The sequence below is a fragment of the Engystomops pustulosus genome, chromosome 4 (assembly GCF_040894005.1).
Source record: "Engystomops pustulosus chromosome 4, aEngPut4.maternal, whole genome shotgun sequence".
NCBI lineage: Eukaryota > Metazoa > Chordata > Amphibia > Anura > Leptodactylidae > Engystomops > Engystomops pustulosus.
Genome location: NC_092414.1, coordinates 197566924 through 197580098, shown reverse-complemented (window position 1 = coordinate 197580098; position 13175 = coordinate 197566924). Strand labels below are relative to the sequence as shown.

At 45.5% G+C, this 13175-nt stretch overlaps 1 protein-coding gene across 1 annotated transcript; it reads right to left on the bottom strand.

Moving 5' to 3' along the window:
- Positions 1-1963: 1963 nt before the first annotated feature.
- TTI2 (TELO2 interacting protein 2) lies at positions 1964-10294 on the bottom strand. Its single transcript, XM_072149383.1, has 7 exons — positions 9611-10294; positions 9218-9404; positions 5268-5360; positions 4441-4631; positions 3619-3762; positions 3208-3370; positions 1964-2477 (listed from the first exon to the last, which is right to left on the bottom strand). Exons 1-7 carry the CDS (start codon positions 10252-10254, stop codon positions 2397-2399), a joined length of 1503 nt encoding a protein of 500 aa, XP_072005484.1. The 5' UTR covers positions 10255-10294; the 3' UTR covers positions 1964-2396.
- Positions 10295-13175: the final 2881 nt, after the last annotated feature.

The following is a 13175-nucleotide window of genomic DNA, read 5'->3' as shown; positions in this document are numbered from 1 at the left end:
ACTTTATTATTTGGGTTTGTGCAATCACGGGAAAAATTTAATTTATATAGGTTGTATAAATGTTTTCATACATTTAAAAAATTAAAACCTGCACCAAAAAAAACCTCCATTTTGCAATCTTCTGGTGCTAATAACTTTGTTGTACGGTGCTGTGATGTGATTTTTTTGCAGGAGGAGATGACATTTTCATTACCACAACTTTGAGGACTGTACGGCTTATTGATCACTTTTTATTAAAGGGAACCTGTCACCAGGGACCTAATTTTCACTAAAGACAGGTTGCAGTAGCCCATCACACCTGCATTGCCTTTCTGCTTTCTATAAGCATTTGCATTACAGTATAATTGTGTTTTATAACTTACCTTGCACCCTGAGGGTGCAGTCACACGTTTAGGTGGTATTACCAATTTTAACAAGTGAAAGACATCAAATCAACAGGTGAATGAAATTTGTGGAACAGCTTTCTCCTTCAAAATCAAATTCACCCATTCAGTTCATGTCTTTCACCCGTGAAATTGACAAAACTGCACCTAAAACCACCTCAAAAGTAATTGCGATGCAGTTTTAACTGCAATGTGTGACTGCACCCTCAGATTCCTCTGTATAGTCCCAGGGGTTGGGCCTTGGTTTGGATGCATTTTCAAAAACAGGGGACTTGTCTGTGCTTCTCACTCTTCAGCTTTAAGCCCCCACCTTTATGCTCCTGTACAGCTCCTCTCTCCCCTGCTGATGTCAGGCTCACCAGGCTGTGAGCTCTGAAGGAGCAGGAGGGAGGAGCTGTACAGGAGGTGGTGGCTGAGCAGTGAGCAGCACAGACAAGTCAGTTGTTGACCTGGTGACCAGCTCCCTTTACATTTTTTATACTTTACAAATTTAAAAAAGTGGCGTTTCAAACACTATCTTCCATTATGGGTTAAATACTGATATCCATCTTGTTTATGTTTTTTACTGTTTATATCATATCTAGGAAAAGGTGGGGGATATAAATTTTATTTTTTTAACTTTTTTAGACCCCCTAGGGCAGTGATGGCGAACCTTTTAGAGAGCGGTGCCCAAACTACAACAAAAACCCACTTATCTATTTCGAAGTGCCAACATGGCAATTTAAGCAGTAACTTATTGCTTACTGCTTTGTCAAAGCTTTCAACCGCTTTCATCCTGAGGACACAGTAGAAAGGGGAGAAATTCAGATTATTATCACCACAACTTCCCTCCAGGGTCCCCTGTGCAGCAATGATACAGAGCCCATGGCAGGAACTCAAATTATAATCCCTATCCACATCTTCTCACTCCTCCTGCAGTCCCAGTCAGCTAAGGATGTGTTGCTTTAAAATAGTAGTGAGTGGAGATTGTCCTGTGTGGCCTGAGACTGCAGGAGGAGGCTATAGATCCTGTCTTATGAACTCTATGCTGAGGACCTGGGTGCCCACAGAGAGGGCTCTGAGTGCCACCTCTGGCACCTGTGCCATAGGTTCGCCACCACTGCCCTAGGGCAGTGATGGCTAACCTTTTAGAGCCTGAGTGCCCAATGCAGTTACAAGGAGGAGAGCAAATTTGTCTAATGTTGCAAGAAGATTCTGCATAAAGATTCTTTGAGTCCTGTCTGGTGAACTTCATTCCGGGGTGATAACCTGGATGCCCACAGAAAGGACTCCACGTGCCGCCTCTGGCACCCGTGCCATAGGTTCGCCACCACTGCCCTAGGGTACTTTAACCATAGGTTGTCTGATTGATGATGCTACTATATACTGCCACACACTGACACATTGTAACAAACAGTCAGAAAACATACAGTATCGTGTCTTACAACGACCAAAGGCTATCATGGAGACAGATCTTTGCTCCCCAATGACATCACGGGGGGTGGGGGGGGGTAAGAATCTTGGACAATATGACAGTGTGGACTTTTTACCAAAACGATCCTTTGCTGCAGTTGAGAGAAGAAAAAAAAAAAAAAGTCTAGTTCCAGAGTAAAAATAGAACCCTCCTTTTATTAAGACATTAAAATACAGTGACATGACTATCGATACTGAGCAGCTGACGCGTTACGGTCGAAAGAAAAATCACATGCTCTTAGTCATAGTTTGCTGCAATATGCAGCAGACACCCGCAGCTGACGTCGGCAAGGGGTTGTCTAGAGTTTGTCGCTACCATTTGATTTGCATCAGTCATTGGCATCTGTTTATGGCAGGGATCCTCATGAAGTGATCTGTGATCCACTGTAGAGAGTTGTATTTACTGCAGCCTTCTGTTCGAAAAATGGTCCATGGTATTTTTACACTATGGTTTGGCGATTTTCTAGAGCAGATTCAGTCTTGTGATTGTTGAGGGTCCCTTGACATACTGTATTGTGTGAATGAGGAGGTGGAGGTCAGACATCTTTATTTGGTTGCTTGTCATGTACCTTGTAGTACTTTCTGGATGCACTTCCGGAGGAGAGGCTTATTGCACACTGTAGGGATGTCTTTTAGGGCCGCCTGAAATACAAGAAATGTGGCTGCCGTTACATGTCCATGATTTCAGACCAACAATGAGGCAACGTCCAGAGCAGGGATGTCGGTAATTTACCAATATACATTTATTAATCGTTCTCCTGACCATAAAATGGCCACAGATGGAGGGTCATGTGATCTCTATCGCCCTGCCAGGACCCCAATATTAAGCAGCGCTACATTAAATCTGCTAGTAAAAGCTAAAGTGTGCAATTAGTCACCACTCTCCCCCCAACTAAATTATAGTGTAACATCCTCGTTGTATTCTGTATACATTTGTGGCGTCTTTAAACAGGTGGGTTACGGCATTTAAAAGAACTCTACTCATCCATAGCCTTCCTTTTTAAATTTATGCTGAGGACCCAGAAGGACTGTGGGGGCATAACCTGAGCCCAATCGTGTAGTAGTTTCAGACTATTACACCGTGTCCCCACTGTCTGCTATAATCTCAGACAGTGCAAGGGGGAAGTGCTCCTGCACAGTGTAACAGCCTGTGAAGCTACAGCACAGAGGGGCTCTGGTAATGGCCCCAGAGCGCTTCAGACTCATCAGCATAAGTTGATTTTAGAAGGAAGGAGGCAATGGATAACACATACAAGAAGATTATCACTGTCATGGTGCCTGGATCTAGGAGTAAGTGTCCCTGGTTTATCATAATGGTAAATTCCCTTTAAGTGTATGATGGCGACTTCTCCCTTTGCCACCATATACTCACTTTGACTTGTCCTTTGCAGCAGTGGTCTAGAAGCAGTAGGCACTCGGTGGCTTCCTTGAGTAAGGTTTCGGTGATGGATGGAGAATTCTGATTCGCCTCAGTGGAAAGTTCATGTATGAGCTTCAGGAGAGACTTTAAGAGGAGCGGAAGCCTCGGGGGGATCCTGCAGAAACATACAGATGTATGGAACCAGATCCGCAGAGATAGTCTGGCACCACGCCAAACAGAATGCAGCTTATGCCACCCAGGCCTAAGGCCCTTTCCTGCTCATTCCCATTCAGGTAAATGGTGCTGAGCTGCAGTACCAAGATCAACCACTGTATAAAGGATGGTGCAGATAGTTGTTTGTAGGAGACTGCTGCCTCTACTGCTGACTGGTGGGACCCGCATGGATCCAGAGGAAAGCCTCACCTTGGCCACGCGTATTTGATGGTTCCCTGTAAAGTTTCCAGGATGCTGAGGCGAGCAGCTTCTGCGGGACCATCATACACCTCCAGATACCCGACTATCACCTGCAGCAGCCTCTTCAAGTGACGGACGATCCCCACTCCGAGCCTATATTCAATGAGAACAATTAGAATATTGCTATTAGGCCTCCCATCCGATCCCACACCTTGTATTATACCAAAATAGGATTCCCATCTAGCAGAACTGGGGCACCGGAGCTACAGTCCTGCTGGCCGAGTCCTTGCATCATTTCAGTATACCACAGGGACTCCAGTACAAGGTGTGCCACCCAGCTCAAGTGATAATACAACTATTCATCCCACTGGTCAGCATGTCGCCAGCAGTGGGCGATCACATCATTACCTGCACATTTATCTTTACTCCGGAGCTGTGTGAGCATCTATAATGTGGAGCTTTTCTGCTCCATCGTTTTATTATCAGTGGACTTGGAGTATGTAATTCTTCCTTCTAAGTTTTTTTTTGGCGTTCGTGTATAGTTATAGTAAAAGTGCAATTTTGGCACACCAGCTAGTGGACGGCAGATGCATGTTTGAGAGTTTTTGAAACAACTTTTAAGCGAATTGTGCGCCGACATGTAACAAATATGGCACAAACCGGTTTTACTGGTGAGGGACGCACACAAAAAAAAAAAAAAAAAAAAAAACGAAAACTACCCAAGAAAGATAAAATATGCCCCTAGGGTTCATCCAGCACCTAACAGATGCCAGCAGCGACACTCCCAGCACCCCTCACTATACAGACAACATGCAGGGCACAGCACCTTACCTCTCCTGAAAAGCGGGCAGGGTGCGGGCGTAGAGTCTACGTAGGTTGATCCTGTGCTCCATCTCCATGTGTGTGAGAAGCAGCTGCATGACTTGGTCTGCAGGGTCCTCCGCGTCTTTCTTGTATGCACCCAGTGCGGGCGGTGGCTTGTGAAGGATGGGAAACAGATCCAGCAGACAGGGCAGCACCACCTGATGGGAGGAGACATGGAGGCATCTCACTCACTACTGCCCCCATCTTTCCTTATCAAGATATCCAAAAGGGGGAAAACTGAAAAATTGAGCCAACCCCCATCTACAGATTTTTACAGCAAAATTCATCCTTGTCCACCCATTCATGAAATTGGGACCCCTATTTCCAATAAATTGATCCTCATCCATCCCCTAGTTATGTGGTGGTATATTCATACATGATGCTTGGAGTCACTAGACTGCAGAGAGACAAGGACTATTGCCATCATATATTAAAGGAGGGTGTCCAGCCCAGGAAATATGGCGGCATCACAGTAAAAACCCGACCTACGGCCCCATTCACAGAGACTGCAATAGACGTGCAAAGCAATACATGGTGCACATGTGTGCGGTGTATACCGCTCTGTAAACGAAGAAGAATGAACATGTCCCATGTTTGCCAGTGTGAACAGCAGTGCAGCGCACATCCCTATGGAGAGGGGACAGGTTACCACCCCTCTCCAGCCAGCAAGGAATGGAAATTTTGTGAAAAAAAATTTGTGATTTTATCTAAAAACTCAAAAACCACTTCCTGCAATCCACAGCGGCTTATTCACCTGTGGAGAAGTACATACATTCCCAGGAGATCCTCCTTACCTCAATGAGGTCGTGCTCAGTAGAGTAGAGATGGTTCCGTAGTGCGTGATACACAACCAAGGCCCGATTGTACTGTCTCAGCTCTGCCGCCGGCTGTCAATGATAAGAATTGGAAGTCCATATTATTACAGTCTACTACTTATAAAGTTCCCGGAGGTAAGAGTGTTATGCATTAATCAGCATAATCTGATCACGTGAGCCTACAATGTTTGACCATAGAGTTGGTGCACAGATGAGCCCAAGAAAGAGCTTCTTAAAAGTTTGGCTATTCACCACCAGACTTGAGCCCCATGCATATGACCCCCCATAGACATCTATGGCACCCGTGTCTCACCGCACTGACTTACTATGAAGAGGGAAGAGGTGAGGAAGGATCAACCCCTCCTTTTCTGTACCCAGCCGTGTTCATGAAGCCTTAGGCTACATTCACACTGCTGTTGCCCGTCCGTACCGTAGCGGGCAATGGCAGTGCACGGGGAGAGGAGGAGGAGGCGAGTACGGAGTGCCGCACCGTACCGCTCCCGTAGGGCGCCGTGCGCCCATTGCCGTCTATGGAGGACGTATATCGGCCGTATATACGTCCTCCATACAGTCGTGTGAATGTAGCCTTAGACTAGTCTTTCTGGTGGTATAGCATCATCAAGAGCCCCTCAAAAAATTTCAGGAACCACAACACAGCTATACACGCAAAACTTGGACTTGACTCCATCATTGTGAATCCACTACTTCAAACCCATATAGTATCTAGAGACCATAAATGATCATCTTTGTATAGCGCCAAATTCCGTAGCGCTTTACAGATTATGGGGAAACAAATAAAATACATTACAGAGTAATAACATTGTCATATGAGACAACAGGATTGAGAGCATAAATGATAGTCTGAACTAGCACAAGTCTCATCAAACTTACAGGGATCCTCTCAGGTTAATTTGCCACCACTACCCATTGTCAGGTGCTATGGCTCCACATAAGATTCTCTGGATACCGGGTGACCGACCAGTGTACCATCTTTGGCTTTACCAGACATACTGCGCATACTCCAGAGACCTGAAGTGGACATACATCAGAAGACCCACCTTGCATCTAGTTTTCTCCAAGTTGCAAAAATAGGGAGAGGACCCGAGAAGGTTTCTGGACCATAAAGGGAACCTACCAGCAGAATTTAGTGGTAATAAACCACTAGCAGTAAGGTTTTCTAGCAACTAAACACATTCCAGATTAAATTTATATAGCAAGTGTATAGTTCCAGCTCACTAACAATAATGACCACCAGGGGTAAGGACCGATCCAGATTCCAAAGGTTCAACAATACTTAGAAAAGCTCCAATAGGCCCAGTGTGGTGGCACCTTAAAAGACAGATGTAAATTGCTCTTATAAAGACCGGGAGGCAGAGAGTATAACACTGAAGACAAGCTCTTCCCGAGTCAAAATGTCCCTCCTGCTCCAGACTTTAGGAGACCCAATTATGAATGTCCCTGTATGCAGGATAGTCAGTAACAGTGGAGGCTGCATTATGAGGCACGGAGAGCTGGACTTCAGTGCTAAACTCTCCACCTCCATGACTTTATACAACCAATTTACATCTCACTACAAAGTTGATTTTCTAGAAGATGCCACCACACCGGGCCTAGTGAATTTTTTTTTTTTTTTTTTGGGTCAATTTCTGCTGACAGGTTCCCTTTAAAACACAGCTGTATAAAGAGACACTGTTCCCCCTTTAAAGAAGATCTTCAATAAGCAAATTTCTTTTGAAACTGTTTAACCCCTTCCCGCCGCGACCCTTTGATTTTGCGTTTTCATTTTTCACTCCCCACATTCAAAAATCTGTAACTTTTTTATTTTTCCATGTACAGAGCTGTGTGATGGCTTATTTTCTGCGTAACAAATTACACTTCATAGTGATGGTATTGAATATTTCATGCCGTGTACCGGGAAAAAAATTCCAAATGCAGTGAAATTGGTAAAAAACTGCATTTGTGCCGTTTTCTTGTGGGCTTGGATTTTACGGATTTCACTGTTCACCCCAAATGACATGTCTACTTTATTTTTTGGGTCGGTGCGATTACGGGGATACCAAATTTGCATAGGTTTTATAATGTTCTCATACATTTAAAAAAATTAAAACCTCCTGTACAAAATTTTTTGGGGGGATTTTGCCATATTCTGGCACTAATAACTTTTTCATACTTTGGTGTATGGAGCTGTGTGTGGTGTCGTTTTTTGCGGATTTTGATGACGTTTACAATGTTATCATTTTTAGGACTGTACAACCTTTTGATCACTTTAGATAATTTAAAAAAAACATTTTAAATGGCAAAAAAGTGCCATTTTCGACTTTGGGCGCGATTTTCCGTTACGGGTTTAAACGCAGTGAAAAACCGTTATCATATTTTGATAAATCGGGCATTTTCGGACGCGGCGATACCTAATGTGTTTATGATTTTTACTGTTTATTTATATTTATATCAATTCTAGGGAAAGGGGAGTTTTTAGGTTTTTTATTATAATTTTTTTATTTTTATTTTTACTATTTTTCAGACTCCCTAGGGTACTTTAACCCTAGGTTGTCTGATCAATCCTACCATATACTGCCATACTACAGTATGGCAGTATATGGGGATTTTACTGACAGCACATGGTAATGAATGGGTTAACCCGGAGTAGCTTTGGGTCTTCGTGAGACCCGAAGTTACCATGGTGATGGATCGCTGCTCCCCGATGACGTCACGGGGAGCGACGATCCACGGAAAGATGGCGGCGCATGCCGGCACCGATCGCGGGTGTTACCGGTACTATTACGTCACATGTCGGTAAGGGGTTAAAAATGAGTAAAGAAATAAAAGCAAGGTCACTTACACACTAGTGAGCGCGAGGAGTCCAACTCGCATCATACCGGCAGCGAGTACTGGCTGGAACAACATCCAACCCAAACGCTGACAACTGGAATAGAACTGACATGCTGAGTTCTGGTCCGGTTCCAGCCAGCTCACGCTGCAACTCTTACGTGGCCTGGACGCTTCTCACACACTCACGAGTAATTGCTTCACTAATAGCCTGCAGGTTTAACCCTCTGGTCCCACTTGACGCACATCAATCATCCAATCAGTGTCTTATGCAGGCCGGGGCCAGTGAGGGTGCAGTCACATGTCACGTTTACTGCATGCATTTAAAAACGCATTGCTACAGCTGAAGGGAGATTTCCCTAATTAAACAGCTGTTAACGCTTGCGTTTACAAGATGCTAATGTTAACGCATTGTTAACGCATGCGTTAACGTCGTGGTTAACGCATGTGGTTGTTAACGTCGCGTAAACGCAAGCGTTAACAGCTGTTTAATTAGGGAAATACCCCTTCAGCTGTAGCATTGCGTTTTTAAACGCATGCAGTAAACGCAACGTGTGACCGCACCCTGAGGGTCAGTCCAGCCGGCCCTCACTTTGCCTAATTTAACAGCTGTTAACAATGCATTAATGGTTGCGTTTTGTAAACACAAGTGTTAACAGCTGTTTAATTAGGCAAATCTCTCTTCAGTTGTTGCAATGGGTTATAAAACAGATGTGTTAAATGCAACATGTGACCACACCCCGAGTGTGCACCTTCCATGTTAAGTAGAGTAAGGAGGAAACCATCAAGTACTAAATGGGGGGAATTGTTTGGGGAGACTTTTTAGCTGGTGGTTGTATCTGCTGCAGTGTTCCAAAATGTATCTTTCAAAAAAAAAATAAATATAAATATATATAATACATGCACCACAATGAATAGAATGGGATTTCACAATTGGGGTGATGACACAAGTGGCGTTTTGAACCCGTTTTTTGGGGCGTTTTCAAGCAGTCCGTTAAAAAACGCATGCTTTTGACGGTCTGCTTAAAACGGACAAAAGCGCCATGTGTGGCATCACCCTTAAGGATGCCCCCCATGACTATGGCTCCCTGTCAGCCTCTTACCACGTTTTTGACAATATGGTGCAGGCAGCGGACGCCCAGTATCTTATTCTTCAGCTTGTAGTCATCAGATAAGAGCAGCGAGGGCGGCATCACCCGGCTGAGGTATTCTGAGAGGAACGGCCGGGGGACCTGGAACAGCAACCAGGGGAAGACCAGGCTGGCGTCCGGGTGCGAAGGCCACGTGTCTCTGCAAAAGAAAGGGAGTCATGTAAGAGGTGCGCAGCGTCCGGCCACATGGGGGTCACCAGTATCAGATCAGTGAGGGCCCAGCTCCTCCACATATTGGCGCCATTCTCTGTGTAGCGGCTGAGCTGAATCACTGCAGTAACCAGGCCTGACCACTACAGAGAGGGCGGCAGAAGGCAGTGCACACGGATTATCTACACTTCTCACTTGCGCAGCCGAGGTCCCAGCAGCCCCAGGGCCGCCCTGTAGGGGCTATATGGCTCCTCGGGTGACCCCCGCAGCAGTTCAGTCACTGAGGGGCAATGTGCCGCATCCAGCAGAGATAGCAGCAGCTGATTGGACAGACAGCGGGCCTGGGGGTCGCTCCATGCTGCTTCCTGGATATGGACCCCGCAGAGGAGCAGCAGAGGAGCGGTGGCACAGTCCAGGACACACTGAGCGTCTAATACAACGGGGGCAGACAATGCCTTCACTTTTGGTGAAGGGGCCACGTCTTTGTTTCCTGTTTTTTCAACATCTCCCTTCACCAAATTAGATTTCCCAGACTCCTCCGCGGTTTGAGACTTCAGTTCTGGCCCCTCCTCCGCGGTCCCGGCGCCGGTCACCTGACCACCACCACGTGACACGGCTTTCACAGCCTCGGTGAGGACCAGAGATGCCCGCATCGCTGGCGACCCCCTGGCCAGAATTTCCTCCCCACATCCCGACTCCGCACTGGGGGAAGCCCAAAGGAAAAACGACTGCAGCAGCTCCACACAGGCGGCCCGGGACCGCGGAGGGATGGGGGGTCGGCCCATGCAGGCGCACACCCCGACCAGGGCGCGCTCCAGGGGATGCTCGGCAGCTGCCATGCCAACGCCGGAAGTTCCCGCCTCCGGATATTCGGCGCTTTTTCTCCAATTCAGCGGCCATCTTAAGTACTGGCAGTGAGGGCCGGCGGCCATTGTACACACTGGCAGTAATGGCAGAAGTAGTCAATAAGTTATGGAAATGTCAACATTACATCTATTTTACCTTATAATGTAGGGAGGTGAAAGCTTATCCTATATGGGTCTATATACAACCCAAACATTAAGTTGTAGTAATGGTGTCTAACAACCAGCAGGTGGCAACCTCTCAGTACTGTGCATGGGTAATACTGTCTGTTTCCCATAGCAACAAAACACATACTATAAGTTATTGCTATGGACAACAATGGCTGATTTACTGTTTGATAGTGTCATAAACCTCTGCCCTGACACAGCACCCTGTGTAAAATTTGTAAGAAAAGAGCCCAAAAGACATTTTTTTATTTGAAGCTTTTTGGTGCGCCGTGTCTTGCCCGGTTTCACCTGGGTAATCAAACACGGTCAATCAATCGCGACTGTGTGGGCGGAGCATGGTGGGAAAACGGGCCAAAAGAGGGCGTGCCAGATCTCGCGGCACTGAAATGCTCATTTGCATGTAAAATGTACATTTCACAGCATTCAAACCCCAGATTTTCCGAATCCAGATAGATACCCATAGTAAAGGCCATCTCAAATCTGTCCATAGTGAGCCAAGGGACACCATAATATCAGGGAGTCTCCTCATACATTGAGAAGGTCTAAAACTGGTACTAACACATACGCCAACCATTTAGTAAGAAAATTTGGAATGGATCGGACTCGGATCGGATCGGATCATTGTATATGGGCCAGACTTGAAACAACATGTGTGCATTCACACATGGTGTCCTGATGCATGCGTCTATTATGCATTTTCCAGATTTGAAAGCGTTTTTTTTTCATTGCTGAAGTGTAAGCAGCTGCGTCCCAATGGTAACACAGCTGATGACGCCTCCAGCAACGAAGAAAAATATTTTCAAAGCTGGAAAACACATCGTAGCATAAAAACGCAAGTGTCAGGACGCCACGTGTGAAAGCACCCTCGATTGCATTGGTATATAGTGTATATAGTGTATACCTACAATGTCATCACTCAGCAAATCACAACTCAAGTCTGATGTCATAGAACTAAAAACTACTTGTGATGTCATAGTAGGTTAATTGAAAATGTCGATGTCATAGAATCTAACCTGCAGGAACCTATCTTGTATGATGTCACAACAGCTGAAATTGATGCCCACTTGTGATGTCACAGTAGCCTGATAAGATGATATTCACTTATAATATCACAGCAGTCTACCTGACTGATACCTACTGATGATATCACAGCAGCTTACCTGACTGATACCTACCTACTGATGATATCACAGCAGCTCACCTGACTGATACCTACTGATGATATCACAGCAGCTTACTTGTCTGATACCTACTGATGATATCACAGCAGATTACTTGTCTGATACCTACTGATGATATCACAGCAGCTTACCTGACTGGTACCTTCTGGTGATATTACAGCAGCTTACCTGACTGGTACCTTCTGGTGATATTACAGCAGCTTACCTGACTGGTACCTTCTGGTGATATTACAGCAGCTTACCTGACTGGTACCTTCTGGTGATATTACAGCAGTTTACCTGACTGATACCTACTGATGATATCACAGCAACTTACTTGTCTGATACCTACTGATGATATCACAGCAGATTACCTGACTGATACCTACTGATGATATCACAGCAGCTTACCTGACTGATACTTACTGATGATATCACAGCAGCTTACCTGACTGATACTTACTGATGATATCACAGCAGCTTACCTGACTGATACCTACTGATGATATCACAGCAGTCTACCTGACTAATACCTACTGATGATATCACAGCAGCTTACCAGATGAATACCTACCGATGATATCACAGCAGCTAACCTGACTGATACCTACTGATGCTATCACAGCAGCTATGTGATTGATACCTACTGATGATATCACGGCAGATTACCTGACTGATACCTATATGATTGATACCTACTGATGATATCACAGCAGTTTACCAGAATTATACCCACTTGTGATGTCACAGCAGCCTATGTTTCAAGCACTCTATAACTTGCTTGTGATGTCACACACCTTGGGGTAGACACACACACACAGTAGAGCATTGGAAGTCACCCAGTATGTCTCCAGCACTTGCGCCAGGCAGGTGAATATAAGCGCCAGTCACATTATGCTGCGGCAGGTGATATATCGCTGTACCAGGGACAATGAGCGCTGCCTCCCAGCTACCCATCTGTCACACAGCTCGAAATCTAATATTTGTCTGCCTATTGTCAGGTCTGAATAGAAGGGAAAGCAAACAGCTGGGGGGAGTAACTCCTTCCATGCCGATCCTGAGGATCCACACAGCAGAGAGATACACATGTACATGGATACACAGACAGGGCACTTTAAAAGAGACTTTGCTGCTGACACAGCAAATTTATATGAATGGAGAAATATGCGATCACATAATTAAAGGGCAAAAGATAATTGACGGCTAATCATCAATGTAAGATGGTTGGGGTCTGACTCCAGGCATCCCCCCTGTCCAAAGACCTGCCAGTTAGCGGTGATACAGGGCATTACAGCTTAGCCTCAGTCTTATTATTGCCCACAATACAGAAGTTCATAAGCCTCTTTATTGAAGGTGCAGCAGCCGTGAGGCCAGTTGAGCCTCTTGCCCCAGGAAGCACCACCTGCAGGAAAATGAGGGGCAGCATCAGGAGTGCAGTCATATACTAAAAAGCAGGACCTGTCTCTTTTCACACCCCATGAGACACTGCATGGAGAACCCACTTACTAAAAAGATTACCTGATATATTACTACTGGAAGGGCGCCCTTCTATAGCTCGCCACATGCAGC

Excerpts from the sequence above, each read along its gene's own strand:
- TTI2 (XM_072149383.1), bottom strand. The coding sequence starts at position 10,254 with ATGGCAGCTGCCGAGCATCCCCTGGAGCGCGCCCTGGTCGGGGTGTGC. Across the intron at positions 4,632-5,267 it reads CTGAGCACGACCTCATTGAG|GTGGTGCTGCCCTGTCTGCT; the intron begins GTAAGGAGGATC and ends TCCTCCCATCAG. Across the intron at positions 3,371-3,618 it reads ATCAAATACGCGTGGCCAAG|GATCCCCCCGAGGCTTCCGC; the intron begins GTGAGGCTTTCC and ends ATGTTTCTGCAG.